This window comes from Chaetodon trifascialis, chromosome 10 (genome assembly GCF_039877785.1).
Source record: "Chaetodon trifascialis isolate fChaTrf1 chromosome 10, fChaTrf1.hap1, whole genome shotgun sequence".
Classification (NCBI taxonomy): Eukaryota; Metazoa; Chordata; class Actinopteri; order Chaetodontiformes; family Chaetodontidae; genus Chaetodon; species Chaetodon trifascialis.
In genome coordinates, this window is record NC_092065.1 from 27,017,845 (window position 1) to 27,045,485 (window position 27,641).

General features: G+C 43.2%; 1 protein-coding gene across 4 annotated transcripts in view; it reads right to left on the minus strand.

Moving 5' to 3' along the window:
- The window catches only part of znf423 (zinc finger protein 423), a 163,046-nt gene that overhangs the window by 52,103 nt on the left and 83,302 nt on the right, over positions 1-27,641 (minus strand). For 2 of the 4 annotated variants that reach the window (XM_070973117.1, XM_070973115.1), the window contains exons 16-19: positions 25,711-26,132; positions 24,439-24,652; positions 23,186-23,270; positions 17,739-17,759 (exon numbers count right to left, since the gene is read on the minus strand). In XM_070973117.1, the coding sequence (XP_070829218.1) occupies positions 17,739-17,759; positions 23,186-23,270; positions 24,439-24,652; positions 25,711-26,132 (742 nt within the window). The remainder of the gene's footprint in view (positions 1-17,738; positions 17,760-23,185; positions 23,271-24,438; positions 24,653-25,710; positions 26,133-27,641) is intronic. The other 2 variants (XM_070973118.1, XM_070973119.1) reach the window with 1 other exon arrangement.

Genomic DNA, 27,641 nt, shown 5'->3' on the forward strand with positions numbered 1-27,641 from the left:
CAGCGCTGTTTGCAGCCTTTCCAGCAGACCTGTCAGCCCTCCCATTTTCCCAGGGTTCTTCCATAGTTTCCCCTTCTCCCGCCTGTCCTCCCTTTGAAATATTTCCCCACAAATCTCTTAATCTTTCAAAAAAAAAAAGTGTAACGTTGATGGGAGGCATAACTGTCTATTTGATGTGTCTGCTACATTCCCCTGCGGTACAGCAGGTGGCAGCATGTAGAACATTAGCTGGAACGTCTGGTGGCGGGAAGTCATCCACTGAAATGTCAATAAAACAAGAAGAAGAACAAAACTCTGCTAAAGATTGTTAACTGGATCAAAGCACATTGCAAGCACTGGCTTTCCTTTTACTTCAACAACAACAACAAAAAAATTGTTTGCACATTTCTCTTGGAAAGTGCGCTAACTGGTTAAGTAGCAGACTGGACTGCATCTCCCAGTCAGGGTTTTTTATTTAGAATAAATGATGCCGGTTCACAGTTCTTCACTGGAAGATGTCGATGTCCTAGAAAAATGGGACAAAATTCAAATATAACCCAATTTTCCTGTATTTTGTGTCCAAGTGACCGATAGAGACAAGAATTTTCGAAATTGGTCGACTATTGAGCCGGATGCACTGCAGCCTGCAGCCATGAAACAGGTGACAATGTATTCCATCCGGGTAATTGCGAATCATCAGTGTACATCCACTAAAAGTGCTTGTGTCTGACAACATTATGGAAAGGATCCCTACAGAGAAAACCCTTTTGTTAGCGAGTGAGATCACTCTCACCAAAGCCAAGACTCCATTTACAGACACAGCTACTTCACCATGGAAGCGCACACAAAACCTTCCTCGTTCATCTTTCCACTGCTCCAACAATCACCACCAAATAAACCATTCAGACATCAGAGAAGCAGCGGGGGAAGGCTGCGTGTAGAGCCAGAATACTGGACATCATGAGCGGAGAGACTCAAATCTGTCACACTTACACTGATTTTCCACTTTAGAGAAAATGGAAATGCTGCTCCCAGTTAGCGATGGTCGGACAGGTGGCAGGTCGTAGTGATGCAGCTCTGATGTGTGAGAGCCTGAACCTGACCCTGAAATAAACTCTGTTGTCTGTCATACACCCCTGATAACCCTGGCTAGTCCTGCTCCACCCCACTGCGGAAAAACACTGTTCCTGTGAGAGCTTAAAAAAAAAAAAAAAAAAAATCCTCTTCCCTCTAGTAAAACGTCTCCCCATCCACATATGGACACACACACACACACACACACACACACACACACACACACACACACACACATAGATCCTTTTTTTCTCTTGTGTCAATGTGTCAGATAATCCAGGTTAGGGAGAACACTGGGGAAATTACACTTCTACCTAGACCCCTACCACTGTTTGACTGTGTGTGAATGTGCTGGTGAGAGTCCAGTGAATGTCACGGTAAAACTGTTACTGTGGGGGGGGGGGGGGGCACTCAGTGGGGCTGGTGGTGTTGTCTGTCTTTTTATTTCAATTGCAAACTCGCTAATGAAGTAGCTTTTTTTTTTGTAGCCCACATGAAACATTAAGAATTCACAGATGTACAGGAAGTTGTGCTTTAAGCGGTCCCACTCATAACATCTCTTTATGAATCCTCACATCATTCCTTCACCTCGTCATTTTCAATCAAGGTCAACATTTTTTGACTATTCAAGCTGACCACAGGATTCATAATTTAGCAAGCTGAAGAGTCCGAAATGGAGGAAGCTGCTGTAGCTTATCAGCCATGTTGCACCATCCTCTTTTATTTAACTCTACAGAAGAGCAATGATCTGAAGACAGACAGGATATGAAAAGGATGTGTTTTGAATGAACTGTGTGATCTTGTTGTCATGTTAGTGACCAGTGGCGTCGCTCGGGTCTCTCGGGGCTCCAAGTAAAAAATCCCTGGGGCCTCCACCCCACCCGTGCACCCCACAAAAATTTGGTTTTTGCACACATAAATGCACAATTTCCTGGACATTTGAGATGAATACTGAAAAGATAGATTAGTGGTTCTGAAAGTGAGGTCCAGGGACCAACAGAGGCCCCTGAGCCCACGCCTATCAATAATCATTGTTGTAAATAAGTGGCCGGGGGCTCCAAGCAACTGCCTGGCTTGCCTGTCCGCAACCCCCGCCCCTGTTAGCGACCAAGCAAAGAAGTCACCAAGATCGCAAGGTGGAAGAGTTTTTTCTCTTGTGACTCTTTACTGAATGAAATGATGTACAAGAGCAAAATGCCAGCAGGGAGTAAATGACCCAGTACGGAGAAAATAGAAACACACTCTGGGAGCTGTTGTGACTAACTGGCATTATCCCTGCTGGCTAGTGTGTTCACAGTTAGCCTGCGAGATACAGCAGTTTATTAACTAGCCCTAACAGTGCTTATTACATCCCCAAGCCTCGAGAAGCACATAGGTCCATTTTGTGGAGAAATAAAATCGATCACACTGCGAAAGTTTTAATTAAGTCTCAGCACATTCAACAGTGATTTCATTCAATAAGTAGAGACAGACATATGATGAGGTTTGTAGAGTGGTGAGCTGAAGCAAGGAGTTCACCAGGAGACCTCAGATGTGCTGTGCAGGAGTATTTATCGCAGGCTTGATGCATCAAGGAGAAGCTGATGAGCAACACAATGTCCACAAGTGAACCAAGGTCGTGCCACACCAAATTCCGAGGATGTCCCTTCTAATGGGGTGTATTCATCTCCTGCTACTCCTTGAACTATTCCCTATTATGGATATTCTGTACCTACCTTCTACATCTGTGGTACTCTATTGGATGGTCAAAACCAAACAATAGCTCCTACCATACCTACGTATGCCCTGACATCCAGCCCTCTAACTGAGGACACTTTGACATAATTCCTTTAGATTGTGAACGCTACCTCCATAGTAAGAACAGGGGGACAGACGTCCTATCTGCTGTCTGCTAGAATGGTCTCTACATATTATGTTAATGTGTCTCTGTCTGAGGTCTCTGTTGTCCAACCTTCAGGCGCCTCACTGTACAGAAGGCCTGTGATAGAAAATTCCCTCACATGTTGTGGAAGGGAAAAAGGTTCCAGGACAATGTTGTGACCTGCGTAGGACTAACTAGACCAATCTATATATTGACTGTAAGAATTCTTAAACAACTGTTATTTTCATGATGACGGCATATAACCACAAGTTTCTCCGAACAGTCCAAAAAGGATGAGGTAAACTGAAGGTAGACGGTCTAGAAAGGATGAAATCAACAGGCTCAAGTGGCCTACTGTGTCAGTGACACACAGACAAAGTCAAAGCTTGTCACCTGATTGGTCTTTAGCATTCAACCATGTGATTGATGCAGGTGCTTTATTGCATGCTTTCCGTGGCACTAAAAGCATGGATTGAAAATAGAATGGTGGAAAGGCGTTTCCAGACTCTTTCCACAAAGCTCGATTGCTTTCGGCTCTGTGGTAAGTCTGACACAAAGTGGCAGTGGGAATCAAACCTACGGTACCACACTTAGCAGCCACCGCGGGCACTATGAGACTACACACACCCGCACACTTTCACACTGAATGACACGCACACACACACAATTACTGCCAATCACGCTGTACTCAATCATTCACATTCTGCCTTTTTTCTCTCGCACACACATGCACGTACACACCACCACCACACGCACACACAGAAAGGCACACACGCAGCAGCATTTCGACCTCAGCCTCTCCTTCACCTGTACAAGGCAGTAATTACAATGTGACACCACACAGACTAAAAGCACCCCTGCAATTACTACTGCAGAGAGAGAAAGTGTGAGAACAGGACGTGTCTACTGCTTATTTTAACATTTATTTATTACAATGAAGCAAGGATTTTCTCCTCTGCATTTAGAGTCTCTTCATTTCTGGTAACTCCAGGAATTAATTCTAGTTGTATTCAAAGATAAATACAAATAAAACAGGGAGACTCGGGGTCTGTTGTATGGTAAGGTGTGAGGCCTTTCTGCAGCACAGGAAGGACCTCGTTCCATCCCAGACTGACACCAAGTGATACTCTCTGCTGCCCATTTGCTGTCTTCTACATGATGGCTAAATTAGACCAGACACTGATGTGAACAGAGGGAGAAGAGGAGAAATATGCTAGATTATATGTGAAACAGGTGGGATTCAAACTCAAAACACTGAGCATACAGGAGCAGGGCAGTTGCATCTAGGACACGCCCGACTCCTCAACTATAAAGAAAAAACATCTGGACAGCATCCAAAACCACCATGCATCAACACACACACGCACACACACACTCCACGTACTCTAATGAAGCCCCGGTAGTGACGAAGAGCAGCAGGGAGCGGCGCGGATCGACGAAGACAAGTGTGTGTGAGCTTTTGTTGCACAGTGTGTGTGTGTGTGTATGGGAGGGTGTGCGTCTCCGACGGGATAATTATGCCGCTTCTCGGCAGCTGAGCGTGCCAGATGTACTGGGAGAAGGAGAAGGAGGTGGTGGGGGTGGAGGATGAAGAGAAGGAGGAGGAGGAAGAGGCATGGCGCAGAGCAGAGAGGGAGCCCAGCACCAGGAGCAATGCAGGGAGCATACAGAGTGTTATATGAATATATTAGTGTGAATGTGTTGTGTATTTATGCACTGATGTGTGTCCGCGTGTGTGCCTGTACCTGGGACTGTGTGTGTGTGTGTGTGTGTGTGTGTGTGTGTGTGTGTGTGTGTGTGTGTGTAGCTGCACAGACTGTCTCAGTATGAGTATTTCGACAGATGTCCACGTACGTACAAATACAGTGTGAGCGTGAGCATGTGCGTGCGTGCGCACGCGCGTGTGTGTGCGTGTGTGTCTATTTGGCATGGCCAGCTCTGTTTCTTGCCATCCACCATTAGCAGGTTGGCTCTGTCACAAATGAGCGTCTCTTATCCAGGGCAGATGCAAGGATGAAGAGGGACAGAGAACATGAGATGAGGATGAGGAGGTGAGGTGGTGGGGAAGGAGAGAGCGAGGGGTCACAGAAGAACTAAAGTAAGCAACGAAGGAATAAAGTGGACAAAGTTATGAAAACGAGTTAGCACGTATTCTACCTAAAGCTAAACAGTACATTAAATGACAACACGACATTAGCGTAATGATTGTAATCATCATTATGTTGTAGGTGGGGGGGTTCACGTGGTGCTTCCAGCCCCACTCTGTGTCCAATCGACAGACCTACACCAGCGAAGCCTTTTAAACAGACATACCCCCACATGATGGAGCGCTTCACCTGAGCCGTTCTATGCTGTGTGGAATACTGTGCAGGCGTAGGCTGTTAGTGAACGAAGCCTTATATGTTCCTATTGCAACAACTGCCGGTGCACAAAACTGTGCTTTTTGAGGTGAATCATCGCAGTATGTGCAATGCATTAGTGGCAATTTTGGAGATTAAAATAAGTTAAAAAAATGTCACATTTCTTTGATTGACATCAAAAATATTTTCCTGTCCTTCAGTGGGGTGGATTCATCTCACTACTGATTGGTTAATGCATAATAACAAAACAAAACAAAACAAAACAAAACAGAAAAGGGCTAACATAAACACAATGCCAGACTAAATAATCAAGAGAAATATAAATCTAATTGAGTCTGGTTACCATAAATTCTGCCTGTCATAGAGTAACTGTTCAGGAGAAAACACAATGCAAACAACTCTTAACTAGAACGGTAAGTCTGCAGAAATATTACAGAAAGGTCTGGTTAAATAGCAAAATTTCAGCTAGAATCTGCTGATAATACTGTTATAATGACTAAAAGAATAACTGCTGCACTTTGAACATAAAAACATACATCTCACAGAGTTTCCAGCAGATGTATGACAGAACGCTGCATGTTGTGTAACTGTACATATCATATAGAGACAAGCAAATGAGCTGAAAGCCATAAAGGAAAGAATGAAAAGAAAGAAGGCAAACAAGGGTAAAAAAGGGAGGGCGGAAAGTAAGAGACAGTCTCCTCTGTTGCTGGCTTTGTCACCTTGCTCACCCAAGGGGGCACAGCAAAGCACCTTGGGAAATTACTGAAGCCAGAATGCATTGATTTGCCCAGGATGACGGGTTGTGCATGCCTGTGTGTGTTTCTGTCAGAAGGTCTTTGTACTGCAATAAAGAGAACAGCCTGGCTGACATCTGTTTAGAGATGAAAGATAAGAGCGACAGTGTATGCCGTTGTTTCAACCTTTCTCTCTGCCTCGCTCTCATTCCTGCCTTCTGCCGTGTAATTAAGAGCCAAAGAAAACCATTCAGCCTCTCCCAGCATGGCTTTGCCTCCCACCTAATGCTGTGCTGTTGCCCGTCTTTAAACCATCATTCCTTTCTCTCCTTATTTTACCGTGTGACTGAAACATGATTTAAAAAACTGCTGAATCAAGTGGTGGCTAGTGGTGAAGCGTGCCGTCGTCCGGCCAAAAATAAGAAGAAGTTGTTTATATTGTTATAAGTCTCGCTTTCTCCCCCTCGCTCACCGCAGCTGCTCTATTAATTAACTCACATTTGTGAAACTTGTCTGACAAAAATCACTTGATCAGTAACGAACCACCACTGGCAACAGGCCAAAACACACCACACAGCATGTATGCAAAGTGCAGCAGATGAGGTTTTCTCCTTCCCTCCAGCCACAGAATCATCACCAGGAAGGGTTCAATGATACTCTGAGCGGCGGGTGGCGCCTAAAGTGGGTGACCGTCCCTCAGATGTGCACTTCCTAACCTTCCTTCAGCCTGACTTCTGTGTGGGTGGCATGGTCCACTGCTTGAACAGCATGTCACTGGGGTTATATCTGCCTCTGCTCTCTGGCTTTGCAGTGTAGCTGGCTCGGCTCTGGCTACAGAATAACACAGATTTGTTTTTCTTGAGGTAGGATGGTTCATTTTACTTGGCGACTTTTGGCAACTTCTCTTCGGCCTCCAGCTGTGTGTAACTTTTCTTTCCTTGGTCTCTGGTCTGTGTTTGACCCTCTCGCCCTGCCACCTTCTGGTAAACTGCATCTCTGTTCTCTGTCTTTGCATTACTTTTAGTCATTGTATGGTTGACCGTTAATGACCGTCACATTTCCTCATCACATGCTGGTGGAAACAATACAAAAACACTCAGCGCCTGCATTCTGCACATTAGCCTACACCCCTGACGTGCGGTGGGGTTCATGCCTGGTGAGGCTCTGAATCCTCTGGAGTCCGATATAAAAATATATGAACCCATAATAGAAGCTTATATTTCAATTTTGACCTTAATTGAAACATTCATTTAAAAGCTTTTAATTATGCTTTAATCAATTCCACACTGTTCAACAATACGACAGCGAGAAAAACAAAAGAATATTTAATGTAAGGTCAAATTTGATTTTTTAAAATCTAAATGTTTTTTTGGCTGATCTCTCTTTTTTTAATTAAAATTGAACACTCACTATCGCCCTCTGTGTAGGAGAGCACGCATTGCGCAGATGGAGCTCAGCACTGCCACCTATCAGTGCGGCACGGTACTGTCTGCCTCACCCGGAGCATTTTCACTCTGCATTCATGGCCGATAAAGAGAGACAGCAATGGGCGTGCGCCAGCTTCCTGCGTCAGTCAGAGTGTGAGGCACAGCTCATCACTGCCTCACCTCGCCCTTCTCCCACGTATTTGAACAGGAAATGCGTAAATTTATCATACAGAAAACAAATTAACAGAACAGTCAAGAGCTTAAGTCCGAATTTCCTCCTCTTAATGAATTTATAAAGCACAGCAAGTCTTTTTTAAATCATGTTTTAACAGGTGAGGCACTGCCTCCCCTGACCTACACTGCACAGAGCTGTAAATATGAATACACATTGTTGTCTTGCACTGTAGCTGTAAATAAAACTGATTTTAAATGACTTATCACACATCATTTAAAAAAAAAATTACTATGATCTTTAACGTCTCATCAAATAATGTCAAAATACTTTCAGGGCATTCACACAGAATGTGTGTCTCATTTTTCTGCAGACACAGGAAGGAGTGAACAGGAAGTGACATCATCACACGACATGAACAGACGAATGACATCCATTGAAGAAACACGTTTGTTAAACTGTATAGCAGTTGTTAACTTTTTCACTTTTTTGTTTTCAACCAGGAAAACAGGCAGGTGTCAACAAAATATTTCAAGAGAAAAGAAAAAGAGATTGATGACGGATTGATTTTACACTTTTTTTGTTGAGCTCTTTCAACTTGTCAGTTGTTTATATGGAAGACTTATTCACTCCTGTGTGTTCTGTGTTTCACTGTTTTGTGTACCATTATTATCAATCTTTTGTGTTTGTATTTGTACATTTTTTTACCTGGTCAACTGTGTCTAAGTGTGTGCGTGTGTGTGTGTGTGTGTGTGTGTGTGTGTGTGTGTGTGTGTGTGTGTGTGTAAATAGCCTGTATTCTATAGTCTAGTCTAACGACCACTCAAAGTGCTTTTACGACACACGTGTGCATTCACACACACGTCTGTACGCCGGCTAAGCCGAGTGTTATCTGCTCACACACGGGACCAATCTGGGGTTCAGCATCTACCACATAGACTGCCGAGGAGTGTTCGAGCCACAGCCGCCCCTGTATCTGTTTAATGTGTACTTTTTAATCATAGTTGACAATTTCAGTGTATTTCTTTGGCCCGGCATGCAGTGTGGTTTGTGCTGTCCGGAGGAAATAAGCGGCCTCTGTGTTAATTAGGCACCAGGATACTCATGAGTCGAGCAGGTTATTCACCCTGCTTGACTTTATTAACTGTTTGTTTTTCTCTCCTGCTGGACGGGAACTTTTGGGCTGCGGGTGGCGGGCTGATCCTCTGGTGGTGCTGTCTCCTTCATGATGCCTTAATGCAGCGTGCTCAGGGTATCATCCCCTCAGCTAGTTTCATTCTGCAAGCTAATGGGCCCATGTGATGTTGTACAATATCCCATACGCTGCTCGCTAGTTGTAGGTTGTGTTTAAAGGATGAGCTACCTGTCTGTCATTTCAAGGGGAAGCATTGTTTCTGTATGTAAGTCTATATTTGGAGTCACATCACTGGCTTCGGTGTTTGCAAACCTGTTCGACCTTTTGAGTGCCAAAACTGGTTAAACTTATGAAGAAGATCCTTGTGGCACCGTCAGAGCTAGACTGCAGCGAAGAAACTTGTGGTCAACACATTTGTTTCAACATCCAACAAACCATTATAGAGTACCATCACACTGGGGAGCTGCCCAGTACAACCACAGCTCTCCATTACGCAGCTTCCTGGTGCTCCTCAGGAATAAAACTGGTAACTTTCTGAGGAAAACTCTTCTTCACTAACCGTAAGGCTTCTGCGAGCTCCCATTTCTATATCTATCAATTTAAGGCTTGTTAGTAACACGATTTATATTATGTATTATTGAATAAGTATTGAATATATATGCACATATAAATCCCTTTTGACACTGTGTAAAATGTAAATAGAAGCAGAAAGTGATGATTTGCAAAATGCTGAAACCCAATATTTAACTGAAAAAAGTAAAAAGATGACAAATCAAATGTTGACACTCGCTGTTTTCTGAAAATTTTATCCTTATTTCGAATTTGGTACAAGCAACATGTTTCAAAAAGTTGAGCCTGGGTCGTTTTTACCACCCTGTTGCATCACTTTCTTCTTAACAACCCTCAGTAAACTTTTATTAACTGAGGAGACGATTGCTGTAATTCTGTAACTGGAATGGTTCCCCATTCTTCCTGATGCACGATTTCAGCTGCTCAACAGTTCGAGATCTCCTTTTTCGTATTCTATGTTTCATAATGCTCAAAACATTTTCAACGGGTGACAAGTCGGACTGCAGGCAGGCCACCCGCACTCTGACTACTGGCCATGCTGTGGTCATACATGCAGGATGTGTTGTGGCATCGTCTTGCGAGGTCGTCCCTGACGAAGACGTTGTCTACTTGGCAGTTTAGTTGGTAGAGTTTCAGCTTGTGTTTGTGGATGCAGCGATGAACTGCACTCACAACGTGAAATCCAGAAATGATTTACAATGTTGCATTGTGAAACATTATTTTTAAATTGTTGCACTATTTAGCAGCACGAGCTACAACAACTGAGCCGCGGCTCGTACTTCACTGGAGCTTTACAGCTGTGTCATGATGGTGCAGCCGAGAAGGTGCAAATCTAACAGTCGGTACTTCTCCACCACCAAATCATGGCTCTCGCTACATGGAATTGTTTTCAGTGTTTTGTGGTACATTCTTTAAAAAACAAATCATTGTCATGGTATTAGTGTCAAGGTAAACCTGAACTCCTTGTGGCAACCACCTCTACTTCTGGATCTCTGAAGCTTTGCCTTCTTAATGCACTCTACAATTTGTCTATGCTGAACCATTCAGTGAACTACAGAATGACTTTTCCACTGCTCAGAATACAACAACACCAGAGAAAACTCCCACAGTGGACTGACACTTGTGTGTGAGCTCTCCCTATTTCTGTTTTTCTGTCTGTCTGGCACCATCTCCGCTTCTCTCTGCTGGTTCAAACAAGGCTAGCAAGGTGACCCTGAATCACTGGCTGTGTGAGTGTGCGCATCTCTATTGGTGTGTGTTCATGTGCTTGTGTGCAGACACTTACACACATGTGTGGGTGTAGAGTCCCAGTAATTAACACCAGTCACTAATGAAGTCCAGCTGCTCGGCAAGGGGACTGAGCGTGAGCCAAAACCTGCCAGAAATCACTCTCATGCACTCCGTCTCTCTCCTCCAACACACTCTCCTTCCATCCATCTCTGCTTTTACTCATGTTGATCTACTCATCCACACACTCTCTCTTCATTTCACTCTATCGATCTTCAGTTGTCTCCTCCCTCCGCGTTCCCTCCATGTCCTCTGCAGATTCTGTCTCTGCATCAGGCAGTTTTCTCACCTCCACCAATAAAACTGAGGTGATTTGAATTCCATTTGTGGTGTTCAAAGGACTGATAAATTACAATTTGGACTTCATTTTTTTATCATTAAACAGCAAACATGTTTTTCCAGAGTCCCTGCTATTATGATAACCTGCTGATGAGACTGCTGTTTTCATAAGGACATGTCCATCAGAGAAGACATGAATAAACAACAGACCTAACTTGTAGACGTGTGAGCAAAAATGTTACGTAGGCAAGTCATGCCAGCAGCACAGCTTTACTGTCCCATTGCTTTTATTCTTTTATGTACAGATACAGACTTAAAGTCATTTGTGGCTGTTAGACCTCTGTAGGGATAATATGATGTCACAAAACTCGATGTAATAATTGGAATAATAAAGGTGGAAATTGTCCCGTCCTGACAGGAGACACAACGCTTTAAGAAGGTTCAGGCTCAGTCCACACAACCCTGAATTAAGGATGAACACATGGATAATTAAGTGTAGGAGCTTCAATAACGGCATAAAAAACCACAAAATACTAAAAAAGGTATGAATGGATCAGTGTGAACAAAGTTTCAACACAAAAGATTCAAGGTCAAGATTCACTGCAGCCAATTTCTAAACAACACCCATGTCCAAGCTGTCCTGCTTCGCTTTCCCTTTCTTAATTCCACTCTTACAGTTTTCACCAGTAGAGTAAAGAAATGACACGACATAGCAAAGTAAAATACATAATATTCTGTTTACATTTGGCCTTGGTGTTATTCTTCTTGCATTGAAAACAAACACTCTCTTTCGTCTGGTCTCTCTCACTCTCTCCAGTTAAAAATGACGAAACTGTTTTCACCACATCATGACTATTTTCATTGAAGTGGCTTAAAGCTCCTAAGACCCGAGCTCTTGCATGGCATGCATTTTTAATTTCTCTTTGCTATTCGGGCTGGGATGTATTATTATTATTATTATTATTATTATTATTATTATTATTATTATTATTATTATTATTATTGTTATTATTATCATTAGCAGTATAATGTCCTTGTATGTGGACACCAGGCGCTTGTAGAGCAAAATTTTGTATTGTAGTCTAGAAAACCCAAAATGTGGCGGCAGGTCCTCGGTTGTTAAATTAAATCGCCTGGTATTTTGTCACCCCATTTTTCATTTCATATTCATTTGGACATCTCTATTTTTAAATGCCCAGCATTTTCATCTCCTCCTTTTCATCAATAAATTTTTGTTATTTCCACCACTTCTCAGTGTTCACCTGTGGCACTTTATCACACACACATTTTGTCCCCCACACACAACACACACACACACACACACACACACACACACACACACACACACACACACACACACACACACACACACACTCTCACTCGCTACCAGCTGTGACAGATGTGCCTGTCACAGGAGAAAATGAATTCCGAATAGTTAGTGAATTAAGCAGGGAGTTAATTGTTGCTTGGCCCCTGTTTATGAAGCGCATAAAGGCAAAACGCCTTGTTTGTCTTGTGACAATTAGCCAGCAGAGATAGAGGAAGTCTGCGTGTATGCTGGTGTGTGTGTGTGTGTGTGTGTGTGTGTGTGTGTGTGTGTGTGTGTGTGTGTGTGTGTGGCTGTGTGTGTAATTGTCCCGTTCTCTTTAGCAGCTGGTGCAGCCACACCTGGATGGGCTGAGACAGAGGGAGAAGACAGAGGAGGGGAATTCAAAGGGATGGGCGGGGGGTATGGTATATAGCCCTTGATCACTGGCCACCCTCTGAACACACACCTACACACAGAGAGCTAACGAAGACATCACTCAAAGAGACAACTTCTACGCATGTTTAAAGATGGATGTTGGAAACACAAATAATGTTACAGGCAAACAAGAAACATGATTAACAAGCTCTCCCTCCCTCCCTCCCTCCCTCTCTCTCCCTCCCTCTCTCTCTCTCACTTTGTGTGTCCTGTTGCTGATCCTGGTTTGGTCTCTCCCAGTCTATTTGTCAGTGTGTCCTATTAGGTTTCCAAACAGCTTCTAATGACTGGTAATACACAGCAGCAAAAGAAGAAGAAGGTAAATCAAGCGAGAAGACGATAAAATGAGCTCTCCAGGGGACCACTATGTTCCTAGTCTTCAAAACACACACACGCACAAACACACATACAAACACGCACATACACAGAAACACACTGACAGCTCTGTCTATGTACTCATGCAGTCAATGAAGCAGACAATCATAGGTTACGATGACTGAGAGCATGTATGTATATAGAGATATAATATTTATGTTGAATATATATATATATACATATATACAACCCAGTTTCCAAAAAAGGGTCATTGTTTTTGAAAATGCCAGCAACATGTTTCAAAAAGTTGGCACTGGGTCATGTTTATCACTCGGGGTCTCCGTTGTTATATTTTTACATTTCATAATACCCCACGCATTTTTAAGTCGGGACTGCAGATAAGCCAGTTTAGCACCTGCACTCGTACTATGGAGCCATGCTGCTTGTAATACAGCACAATGTGCTTTGGCAATGTCTTGCTGAAATAAGTAAGGCCCTCCCTGAGAAGACGTCTTCTACTCGGCAGCATATGTTGCTCCGAAACCTGTATATATATATATATATATATATATATATATATATATATATATATATATATATATATATATATATATATATATATATATATATATATATATATATATATATATATATATTGAGCATTAATGGTGCCTTCACAAATGTGCAGGTTATTCACGGCATGTGCGTGCCCAAACCGTCACTGATGCTGGCTTTGAACTGTGCGCTGATTGGTAGTGTTGCTTTCGTCAACGAAAATTATGACTAAATATCGTCGTCCACAAACCTTTATCACATGACAAAAACGAGACGAGACGCAACGTAAATGCTGGTCATGTGACGATAACCATAATTAAATATATAATGCAATATTGTTGACGAATAAAAACCAAAAAAAACGAGGCTAAATGTGGTTTACAAAATAAAAGCTCTGCTAAAATGTCTCTTCATTTCCGTTGACTAAAACGTTTAGTCACGTTGTTATTATTACTTGTTTCCTGTGTGTCACTTCAGGGGCTGCATCAGGTCATCAGGTCGCATCAGGTCGCACTGCACAGTCGCAGCGACGTCACTTCCTCAATCCCCGCTCGCTGCGTTATTTAGAAGCTGCAGCTGCGGTAGGTTAGCGTTAACGACAGACAGCTGACACACAGAACGGGACCGATGGCCGGCCAGCCGGCTTTGCTTGGTAAAATAAATATGTTGTGAATTCAAATCAGAGCGTCTTCGTGTCTGGAATGGATGTATTCTGAGTCTACAAGGTAACAATAATATAATAATAAGACAACCTCGTTTGAACTGTGAACTGGCTCAAAGAAAACTTTGGTTTTGTCTATAGTACGAGGTACTTATACTATATTGACTGGGTTAAATAGAACTGCATTACTAAAAAGAGACTAAAATACAATTTTCATTGACTAAAATATTCAGGGATAATTCTGACTGATTTTTTCTGCTCAGACTTTTAGTCGACTGAAACTTGACCAGACTAAAAAGAGTATGAACGTGACTAAAACTAATAAAAACTAAAATGACAGCTTGACACAAAGACTAGACTAAAACTAAAACTAAAACTAAAACAGGCCGCCAAAAACAACAGTACTGATAGCAGAATGGATAGGACAGGAGGACGTGGTGTCCATGATTTCCAAAAAGAATTCTGACTCATCAGACCACCGTTTCCTTTGTCTTAGTTAAAAGTTAAAGACTAGCTGTCACTTCCGTGTGTGTGTGTGTGTGTGTGTGTGTGTGTGTGTGTGTGTGTGTGTGCGCGCGCAGTGAGGATGGAATTGTAACAAGTTTTGAGAGATTATGCCACAAAGAGTTACATTGACTTGTAATATTTTATCTATTAGAAAAGACCTGTTCTATGCACACTTCGGAAGATTTCCTATGTGATGCACAATTCCCCTTTTTTACTTCTATAATCTTAAAGTATCTATCATCAAAACTGTTTACTATAGTATCGTCTTTTATTTACATATGCTCCATCTCATTTCCTATCCTCCAACCCCCCCCTTATGTTATTCTCTCTTCATCTGGCCCTCTGAGGACCTCTCGCTCCTTCTCTTTCCAGTCCCTTGTCCCTTCATTGTCACTACCTCTCTCCTTCTGGTGTCATGGCTCGCTGGCTCCAGGTGGCGAGGGAGGGAGGGAGGAAGCGATGTAGCAAAGGATGAATGGAGTGATGGAAGACAGGAGGGGGGAAGTGCTGTCATTTATTCCTATGTTCATACCGTCACACTGCAGACCAACATCCTGCTTGTTACTTCATACAGTCAAACTGTTCATGAGTCACTTTTCTAATCCTTCTTCCTCATTTCCGTTCATTATCTATTACATTGAACTAATGATTTCTGGTGTCAATTTTTCCAATAAGTAACAGTATTAAAGTCAGGTATGGTAACTTTGCTAGCCTGTGCTATATAGAAATATGTGAAGGTAAGAATAAATTACTCCATAGTGACTGAATCTGTTTCTTGATTAAGCACTTGGCCATTCAAATAAAGAGAGATTTTGTAACTCCCATATTAATGTTTTCAGCAAGATCACACAATTACTGTCAGTAAAAATTATTATTCTAAAAGAAAGAATTGAATAAATGTAGTTATACTTTTTTCAGTTCAAAGCTAAAATTCAGCACTGCTTCCATAAAATGATCAAACCGGAAGATAAATTCTAAAATAAACATGTGGGAAAGGTAAAAATGTTTTTTTACATGTCATGATAATAAAGGAAAATTTCAAGTGAACAAAAAATGCTATATTAATTATTATATTAATACATTTCAGTGTTGCAGTAGCAATAATGCTAGTGCCAGTAATAGTCCATTAAAATTAAAACATGTCGCACTGCTCCTCAGCACACTGTGCTTTTCATTTTAATGGGCTTTTATTGAAGTTCGCACAAAAATGAATGTTGTACTGGTAACATTAAATTCACTGGCAGCAGTAAGATTAGTAGTGACAGTATGTGGAAGTGTTTAGCTGGTGGGTAAGTGAAGGGAGTGAAGTACTACTGTACTTCATGCTATTCTTCAGAAACACCATCTGACCAACGTGTTGACAGTTCAGGCAGGATAAGATAAGACCTGGGATAAGATCAGCAGTATTTCACTGAAGTTTTCCCATTTGACAAGCTGTCCATTTACTGCTGTTCATTCTCTGAAATACTGCGCTGTGACACGGGTTTCCTGTATGATCGCTGACCCCAAGGACAAACTGCAGTATGTGAAGGTCTTTCTTCAGAGCATCAGGGCAGAAACAGACACACCAACAACACAGAAGGCTGAATGGTCCTGTAGCAGTTTTGCCAGCTGGTGGCAAAGATTCCCACACACACACACACACACACACACACACACACACACACACACACACACACACACACACACACATGCATGCATGCACGCGCGCACACACACACACACACACACACACACACACACACACACACACACACCGAGTGAACCCTCAACCACATTACCCACCTCCATTGACTCTAAAAGCTTCTTATTCGCCTCATTAAGTCTTCAGTGACACAAAGCAACCACACTAAACCCTGCCTACTGCCACATACACATACATACAGATAGGTGTGTGTGTGTGCCCACGTGTAAAAGGAATGGGGGGGGGGGGGGGGGCACTGGAAGGCACAGAAAAATGTGTGCACAGACACACAGTGGCTCAGCCAAAGCCCTTGGGGCGGCTGCTTAGACAGCAGACCGATATTACCAGTCAAGCGCATCACAGATTTGACTGCAGGCTAACAGACAGGCTGAACGCAGGTTGACTGCAACCTCAAGGAACACAGTAAAAGTAAGCGGAGTATTATTTAATACTACACAGAGAAGGGTTCGTAAACTGTTTTTGGTCCACAAACCTGAAGATAAAAAGTGAAAATACTAGTGACTGAAGTGAAAGGTATCTGACTGCATTCAGGAATATTTGAGAAAGAAAGAGTGGATCATTCACAGTGAACTGATGCCAACCAACCCTGGCCTGCTGAAATATGTCCGTGTCACGAGCACAGTTTAAAAATGTTCCCAAACTACTGATTATCAAATCCGTGAAGAATACGAGTGGGGAAAGCTAGCTAACACTATTAGAGTGCATTGATGTAAATAAGTAAGTAAAGCTCATGCTGAGGACACATCATTAGCCACCACACTCCACAGGGAGCACTTAGATCCAGGTGAGTGGCCACTCAATAACTCCAAGGCATCTGTGAATGCACGTGTGTGTGTGTGTGTGTGTGTGTGTGTGTGTGTGTGTGTGTGTGTGTGTGTGTGTGTGTGTGTGTGTGTGTGTGTAAAATAGATGGGAAGGACAATGAAGCATGCAACTATGCAACTAGCAGCAGGGATTGGGGTGAATGAGGTGCTGAGGTGAGGGGTAGGTGAGAGGTAATTGTGCAAGGATTCTGCTAAAATGTGTCAAATGCAAAATCATCCCTGAGGAGCTTTTTTTTTTTGATACAGCTGATAATGGTTTTATTATGCACATTGACTTCTGTTAATCTGAAAATAGGGAAGTTATGGTGCATTTCTGCTTCCGAGTTTTTCCACATCATGCAATGTGGCTCTTGCACATGGTTGCTAACACTTTGTGATATCTTGGTAATATGGTGTGTTCAGTAATAAAGAATCAAAGCCGATACATACTGAATGCTAATCTATACATCAAGAAGCGAGGGAATGAAATGCTGATGGGCGGGCAGTGAGACAGGACAATGTTGCCTTGCTCATAGTGCGAGCTAAGGAGACAGAAAGGGGACAAACCTTGCCGACAGGTGGGCTCTTCTATGGGCCATCCAATAGGCAGGTGAGGATGGGGAGAGCGAAGGAGAGAATGGGCATGGTTAGTAATACGAAGTGAACGTGTGTGTGGTTTTTTTGGGGAGGGGGTAAACCCATTTCTTGAGTGACACTACTGTTTATTTGTGAGGTGCTGGTATGGTCTACAGTATGAAAAACGATAGAGTACTTCTTAGACTCTCAGCAGCTACAGCATACCTACAGAGACACCTTGATTGTGTAATTAAAGCTTAAAGCTGACATCTTAATAGTGCTGCAGCTAAAGGCCACAAGGATGGACGTAAACAAAAGGAGATGGAGGGGAACTGGTGAAGGAAGGAAGGAAATTAATGTTTAGAGCAGGAAATTTTACCAAAGCAAAGGGAGAGGGAAGGAGAGCAAGAGAGAGAGACAGAGAGAGACAGAAAGACAGAGGACAGTGTATCATGTTAGTGGCAGATCAAAGTAATGGTTACAGTATGCTAATTGGAGTTTGGTCCCTGATTAAGACCAATGGAAAGGGTAGATAACATGCTGCAGGAGGCTCTTTGTGCGCACACACAGTGCACATTTGAAATAGACACACATATGAGTGAGGCCTCATGCTGTGACATCCAGACTGAGGTGATGAGGAAAGCTGCAGAAACATGAGAAACATAGAGGGCTCACTCAACAGTAACAAAAACCCGACGATTCTACCATTTTCAGTGGCTGCATGCAACATTCAGAGCATGCTGTCAAGGACCTCAGTTAGGTGTGTGTGTGTGCGTGTGTGTGTGCGTGTTGGCGGCTGGCTACTGTTGCAAGGTGAAACATTAAGGACATGATTTGCAAAAACATCTTGATTTAATAATGAGTACATTCCATTTAATTTCAATGCAATGATCCAATGATCATATTGGTGCGTTACTTTTAGGGTCCATTGTGTAGACTTGGTGGCATTTTGCAGCAGGTTTGCAGACTGCAACCAACTGAATGCCCCTCACCTCAGCCTCCCCTGTAATGCCTGAGTAAAACGGCTAAAAACAGGCCCTCTATGGAGTCAGTGTTTGGTTTGTCCATTCCTGGATACAGAAACATGAGAACAGACGTGATCTACCTGGAGGAGCTCCCTCTCTGAATATGAAGGGCTCACCCTAAAAACAAAGCTGTGAATGTCATATTCCATTTTGCCAACAGATCCCCTGAAATTCCACAGACTGGACCAATAAAATCCTCAAAAATTTGGAAGATGTACTGTATTAACACACACACACACACACACACACACGCCCACACACACACACACACACATTTGGTAGCACACAGAATCGTGTCTTCACCTCACACGATCGCACAGGGAGAGAAGTTCTTCATGACGTGCAGCTGCACAGCAGAAAACAATAAAGTCTGCCAAAAATCACTGAGGTGCAGTCCAAGGAGACCCGCACACACACACACACACACGCACACACACACACACACACACACACAAATATATGTACACAAACAATGTACATGCAATGAGAGGAGTGGGGAGAAGGGATACAAAGACAAAACAAATAGAGTCGTGAAAAAAACAAGTAAACTTCTCATCATCAAGGGAACGACTGCATTCCTTCACCATCTCACTACTAAATCTTCATGTGACTTAACAGAGCAGTATGGGTAACCTAAAAGTAAAGGGAACAAACATGAATTTGGATGTCATTTATGATGTAACCTTCACCCAGAGAGAGTGATGACATATTTACTGGAGCTGCAGACACGCAGACATGAGGGCTGAGCTGATCTGACTGGGCAGCTCTACATGCACAAACAAAAACCTAAAATTTACTGTCATCCCTCTTCTTCAGTACCACCCTCCACCACCCTCAGCTCTGCCTCTTTCTCTTTTTTTCTGTTGTCTCTCATCTCTCAGCTAACCCCCCTCACACCTTCTCCTCCCATGAAGTCTCTCCCCCAGTGTGCCCAGCCAAAAACACAAATACACTTTCTACATTCTCCTCTCATCTCCACTCCTTCAGGCCCTCCCTCCCCTTCCCACCTGCTCAGCAGTGTTGGGGGCTGAATGCACACAGCTCTGTGATTACACACACACACACACACACACACACAGGTACACACACACAAACACACACAAAACAACGTGAAGTGTGTATAATACCGGTGTACCAGAACTACTTTAGACAAGACAAATGTTAAAGCAGTTCTGCCCTATCACTTAAAAGTGGATGTTGATGCCACAGTGCAGTGCATTCTGGGTATTTCAGGGGTTAATCCTGATGTAACAGGCACCCTATAGTGTACAGGTGCTATTTGTGGGTACATCTGGAGCTGAGACTGTGAGAGAAAAAAAACAAAAAAAAACAGCTGGACACCTGTTAAGAGTTTGTCATTTCAGAGTTTAACCACCGTGCAGCTTGTGTGCCGGCTGAAGCTGCGAGCCAGAGCAGTATCTAAAGGAGAGATCAATCCACACAAGCTAACACGAGCTACTCATTTCCAGCCAAGCATCATCATCGTAAGCTAATCACAAGCAAAATGGTGTAGAGATAAGTGCTGCCTGACATGACACGACATGACATGACAACGCCTTGTAAAGCCTGTATAGATATAATAGATTCAGAATAAGTGTATGCAAAATCTGCCTACATGGTGAGCAAACCAAGATAGAAACAAACTCAACTGTTCATTTCCTCGTGCCCCTCCATTCTCTTTGCATGATTTCTCTTTCCCTCCAATACTGCCTCTCTTCCTCCCGAGCAGGGCATTGACCACATGGTGTTTTCATTAACTTGTGTGCTGTGTTTGACCCATGGCTAGCAGAAACACACACAGTGTGAGGACTATAACATGACAGTGAAGCAGAACTGGAGATGAGAATCAGTGGAATTTTTGGGTCTCCTCTTTAAATGTTAAGTCTTAAACATGCCAAAATATGTAATTATTTATCCTTTATTTGGATCCCCATAAGCTTCGACTAAGTGGCTGCCAGTCTACCGCACTGAGTCCGTACAGTAAAAGTCACATAGCGTCAAAAAAAGCTGATTACAAGCCAGACACAGAGATCAGGAAACAAGTGAATCAACTTCATACATGAAACTGCAAACAGCAGAAAGCTACAGTGGAAACAAGAACAAACCTGTTACACACCCACAGCAACAACAGAATAACACCCAGATAAGACTCCTTCAATGACCTCTGAACAACAGTCTGTGCTTAATCTGACTTTGGTTGGGAGAGCACTCCAGGCAGAACAACCTCTATAAACAGTTTTCGTCATGCAATTTGTTCGAGTACTCGGTACTACCAGGCGACCAGTGCTCACTTGATGCATCCTGACAAAGAACAGTAAATGCTAGCTTGTCACTAAAGAAGTGAGGTGTACCATTTCCACAGGAAGTCTGCATGATTACAGAACACAGGGTTTTAATTTTGCCTCCACAGTTCGCCATGACAGTCTTTGTGCAACTGCAGTGAGTAAGAAGCAACAAAACTGCCTTTGAAATAAATAAGAAGCAATATCTGAATAGCCTTGGTGAAAAATATTAGCAACTGTTGTTGGCTTGAGCCCAAATACAGGTGAAGCACTACGAGGACTCCATCTACTTGAATGTTGTCTCTGTTTCTCTGTCTGACAGTGTAATTAACAGGACCATAGGGTGCACCATGTATTACCCATGGGGCAATGTGGCAATCAGATTACTGGACTCCTATAAGAGTCATGCCTAGAGATGAGCTAACGGGAAACACTCTCTGCTCCCTCAACCAGTCAAAACTGTCGACATGATGGTAACAGGTTTGTGGAGTAGCAGAGATGCATGATGGTCATTGATTGGATGGGAGGCAGACCTCTTAACACTTAATGTTATTTTAGACTCTTTTCTCCATGCACATGGCACACAGACAGGCAGAGAGGGAGTCTAACGCCTCAGGGTGTTTCACTGATCCATGAGAAAATATCAGTCCTGACACAAGTACTCCTACTAGTGGAACACTTACGGAACGTGAGAGCTGAGACAGGTAGACAGGCAGGGACACTTTCCCAGAGACAATGGGGGCGAGGCAACAGAAGAAAATTAGGATTAACGAGAAGAAGAGAACTGAATGAGTGGAAGGGAAGAACGTGATAAGGAAGGCAAGAACAGAAAAGGTTTCACACCATCACATATTGTTCCTTCTGGTCCTCAGGTGTGTGTGTGTTGGTATAATGCACATCAAAAAATCAGCTGTACAAACATGGCAACAGTTTAGGTGCCTATAACACACACACACACACACACACACACACACACACACACATGCACGCACGCACGCATGCACACACACACATATATTTTTAAATATATGATGAATGCATGACACCGAAGTCTCGCTGTGACTTGACAGCCAAATAGTTAGAGTTATAATAAAACCTTAACACAGTATAATTAAGCCTTCAGGCTTCAGAATTTTAACTGACGGGGGACAGGCCGTTTTTCATTTGGGGGAGGAATAATTTTGTTAATTTTGAATACAATCAAAATATGAGGCCAGTGCAGTCGAGTTGAAGTGAACTGAGACTGAGAGAAAAGAAGGACAGAAACTAAGAGTGGGAAGGCAGCAAAGAGAGAGGAGCTCATGTACACTACGAGCACAGAACCGCAATAATGTACTCTGACAATCATCTGTTGATCGTCATATAGACGTCAAACCAGAATGTCACTACAGTTTCAATGTCCGTATTTGAAGAATGTGCCACAGACTCTCTGTGGAAAAGAAGCAGCTGGCCAGACAAATATAAAGGACTGAAGGTACGCAGTGCAGTTTGTTAGTCACACACATTAGAATACACATCGCAACGCTCTGCTTTCGATCACGCTTCACACTGTCAATGTTTCTGTTGTCCTAGTCCACCTGAAGATAGATAGATAGATAGATAGATAGATAGATAGATAGATAGATAGATAGATAGATAGATAGATAGATAGATAGATAGATAGATAGATAGATAGATAGATAGATAGATAGATAGTTTCATGTTGGACTGATGACATGTGACACGTCACTGTGGCATCTGAAAGATTTCTCTTGTTTTATACTCTTCAGTCTATAAATGTGTATGAGGACAGCCCACAAGTCAAAAAGAGCTCTTCATTGCGCCTGTCTGTCTCAGACGTGTGTGTGTGTGTGTGTGTGTGTGTGTGTGTGTGTGTGTGTGTGTGTGTGTGTGTGTGTGTGTGTGTGTGTGTGTGTGTTCATATTAAATGTGTGTGGAAAGAACACAATTGCAATTGTCGTGCTGTTAAACCAAAAGACAAAACAGGGAGAGGAGACAGTCATACATTTCAGTCACTGAAATGCAATATCAAATACATGCCAAAGTCACACTCACTCACTCACTCACTCACTCACTCACTCACTCACTCACTGAGGAGGATAACAGAATGGAAGAGAGATGTCTCACTCACCAATCATGTGATTGGCGACATGAATCTGGATCTCCCTTTCTGTCTCAAACGTCATTTGACATTTAATACACTGGTAGGTCTTTTTCTGTAAGGTAAAACACACAACAACATCAAAAACATTAGCTTTCACATGAAATGACAATGGCTGTTTATTCTGCTGAGTAAAAGTTAAAAACACATTTTAGTGGACTAGTCAATTAAACATTGCTACCACAGCTAACTGGTACCAGAAATACTAGTCAGTTAAACTAATTATTATTATTTTATTAATGCACACACTCAAATTAAAGGAAGTGCAATGTTCATAATGCGTTTAGACAATGTTTAACCTGACACACACACACACACACACACACACACACACACACACACACACACACACACACACACACACACACACAGACCTCCAAAGAGAAGGAGAGGGAAGGAGTGAGCAGGGAAAAAAAAAATTAAGAAGACTGAAGAAATGAAACAGAAACAGCAATCACTCATGCACAAACACATAGAAAATACACAAAGGCCCCAATTCATCCTTCTGCTGCTGAGTACACACACATGTGCGTGCACACACACGCATGCACACACACTCACACAAATCCTTCGTCTGTTTTGTGCTGTTAGACTAAGCAGAAACAAAGGTTCAGGTAAGACAGAGGGTCCCTGGGAAGTGCCTCTAACACACACACACACACACACACACACACACACACACACACACACACACACACACACACACACACATTCCCTTGCAGGTACACACTCTCACACACATAGACACGCGGCACGTCCCGAGGAGCCTGACTGTCAATATCAAGTAGAGCGAACAGCTCCCACAATGCCTCAGCACGCCCTAGCCGCAGGACCCAGTGGGGCTCAGCTGACACACACCGACATACACACAAGCACACGTGTGCAGCTACAGACACAAAAGCAGCAGCACGCATCAACACTTCTCTCTCACACACACATACGACTCGTGCAAACGTACAGTTCAGCAGGACGCACTCCTGAAAACGTTTCCATCTGTTAGACGCTGTTTTTCTTATGAACTTCAACCACAGAACTGGACAAAATGACATTATGTAATGTGTCATCTACCTCACTGGATTGATTTTATTCTATTCACATTACCAAACCTCTTCACCTTAATCCAAAGCAATGCCAAAGACTTAGTTTGAAAGGTTCTGAGTAGTAACCAGAACGACCTCTTTGAAAGCATGTGTCTCGTCGTCTCTCAGCATATTCTGTCTCACCTTCGGCACAGGTGAAGCCTCAGCTTTCTTTCCTGCTGAGCTGGTTTCAGGGCTGACTTCAGGGTGATCTGTCTGGACGTGGCTCTCCAAGTCGTCCAGGCTTTCAAACTTCACCCCACACTCTGGACACCTCAGCCCGGCCGTGGCCTTGTCTCCCTGCATGTCCCCAGGTGTGGCAGCTCCTCCCTGGCTGGGGCTCTGGCCATTTGTGCCCCTAATTGATTGATTGAGCATTTGATTTGTTTTAGCAGATTTCAGCGATTAAAACTGTTACTAACCAAAAATTCAAGTATTTGCATGTCAGTTTGTGTGTTGTTATATTGTATCTATAAGACAAGAGCTTCCCTTTCCCACATGAACTGTGGGAATATTCCTAAATGTGTGTATACCTTTTGGCGACAGATAAGTCTGAGACCGCAAAACTCACTGAACTTACATCACGTATAAAGAGACTGTTAGCAGAACAGAAAATTACCATTGTTAAATAGTCAACAGAGTGCCGTATGAGACTGATGAAGATCACTCTCTATTTTCTCTAATTGTTTTCCAAAGTCAGTGTCAAAAATACATTTACTTTTTCTTAAACTGTAAATGTGTGTTTTAAGAATCATTGTTCCATTACTGAGATAGTTAGGGTCAAAGGTATATATATTTATTCTTACTTGTTTGACCTCAGTCGAAGCCAGCAATGCACACAAATCCAGGCTTCAAAATATCTGGTTTGCCTTTTTCTTAAGTCTATGATGGGAACACTCACTTATTTGTTGCACACAGGCAGTTTACCTATTTACAAAAATATTCGACTCTGCAGCAGTGCGTACTACATGTGTTAAAGGTGCGTAAGAGTTCACTCTAACCAGATTTACAATTCTGTCACACAAACACACTCTTGTAATGCCGTATACCAATATACTATTTAAAAAAAATAAAAATAAGTTATTTATTAACCTCTCACCACACGACGGTCTAAACACAGCTCACGTTTCCTATTAGCAGGTGAACAATCAAACACTTGGTGAATTCTGCTTCCTGATGAAAGCAAGAGCCAACATCGAAGGATCAGAAAGCGACTTTGCTATGAACGCTTGGACGCCACGAGCCAGTTGTGGCAATTTTTCGACACCTCCTGCTTAAAACGCAAAAAGTCAGAAGGACCGTTAGGCCGCATTTTCACGGTCTGTATTCATACTGAATACACTAGGCTATAGTAGGCAAACGTGTGCCTTTATTAACACACACATCACCCAGAGGGTTTATGAGATGGCCATCTACCTGCTCATGCAGCTAGCACAGAGGCCATAAGGCAGGCCATTGACGTCCAGCTTCACCAGCTCTCCTTTGTTCTTGAATTCCTTTAGGCAGAAGGCGCATTTATACAGCTTATGCTGCTGCAGCTGCCCATTAGGGGATGAAGAGGCCGAGCCATTCCCTCTTCCTCCTACTCCATTCCCACCTCCTGCTACTGCTCCTCCAAGTACAGAACCTGAGGAAAGCTTCTGCATGTGGAAGGTGCCGTGGATCTTCAACTCCAGGGTGGAGGTAACAGTCTGCATGCAGACAACGCAGCGGAATCCGGTGAGGGAGTTGCGGAGGTCAGGGTGCATCTGGCAATGCTCAATAAACTCCTCCTCACTCTGCAGGGGCATCTTGCAGATTCGACAGGTTCCTGTGTCCAGGCTCTTACTGTGGGTCACCTGCAGAGAGGGAATATATACAGAAAGTATGAACGTGGTCAGTAATAAAACCAAAGACTTTCATCATAAACTCCCTGTGTACAACTCCCAATGGGACGCACCACCGAAAGTGCTGAAGAACATCAGCACTTGTGGGACTTCAGGTTCCAGACTGGCAAGCAGCTGCTGACTAACCAGCCAGGCATCATGGTGATTGACAAGGAGCAAAAGAGGGCAGTTGTGATAGATGTGACAATCCCAGCTGACACTAACATCAGAAAGAAGCAGCACAAGAAGATCAAGAAGTCCCCGAGGCTGAAGGAACAACTGAATCAGACGTCCAACTGTTCCCAGTGGTTAACAGGAGGATCAGGAGCTGTGGCAACCAAACTGGGACAGTGGTTTCAGCAGATTCCAGGTACAACATCTGAGCTCTGAAGAGCTACGGCTCTGGACTTTTGAAAGGGTGGTCATTGTAATGATTAAGTTTATGTTAAGGCTAACAACAACCAGCATTACACTAGTAAAACAAAGACAGCATGCTTTCTTTAGTTATCTTTGACTATGAGCTATGACCAAGAATCTCATGTTCATAATGTATGAATAAAGCTGTCTAATATAAAGTTCACTTTAATTTAAATATAACTGATTTTCATGCAAAATGGTGATGTACTGACAAGATGGCGCAGCACAAGTGGCAGGTAGTTACAGCTCGGTCTATAATCCGCACGTATGGATGTACACCTGGTGAGAATAGTGATTTGCCTTTTAGTTTTAACTGGATTACTTGAGGCTGCACGGTGGCGCAGCAGGTAGTGCGCGTGCCTCACAGCAAAAAGGTTGCCGGTTCGATCCCCGGGTCAGGCGGGGCCTTTCTGTGTGAAGTTTGCATGTTCTTCCCGTGCATGCGTGGGTTCTCTCCGGGTACTCCGGCTTCCTCCCACAGACCAAAAACATGCTCATTAGGTTAATTGGTGACTATAAATTGTCCATAGGTGTGAGTGTGAATGTTTGTTTGTCCTTGTATGTGGCCCTGCAATCGGCTGGCGACCGGTTCAGGGTGTACCCCGCCTCTCGCCCATTGTAGCAGGGATAGGCACCAGCCCCCCGCAACCCCGAAAGGGATAGGCGGTATAGATAATGGATGGATGGATGGATGGATTACTTGAATCAATATCTGGAGATCCATTGAACTACAGCTGAATTGTTTATACACAGGAACGGCTGATAGCGCTGAGCAACACGAGTGTATTCCCAGTGGAAAGACCAGAGATCCCCAAGGAAATAAGGAGAAGGAGGAGGGGATTCAGAGGGTTGCTGTGAGAAGAAAAAGACAGTACAAACCATCCATACCATCTCTTATTATGGGGAACGTGACATCTCTACTGAATAAGATGGAGGAGCTAACGGCGCTAACCAGGCAGAGGCAGTACTGGGATAGCTGTGCACATCCCCCTGTAGGCTGATGCAGCAGTAGCATTCGAGCTACTACACACTGTGGTCTCACAGCTGCAGACATCGGACGCCCAG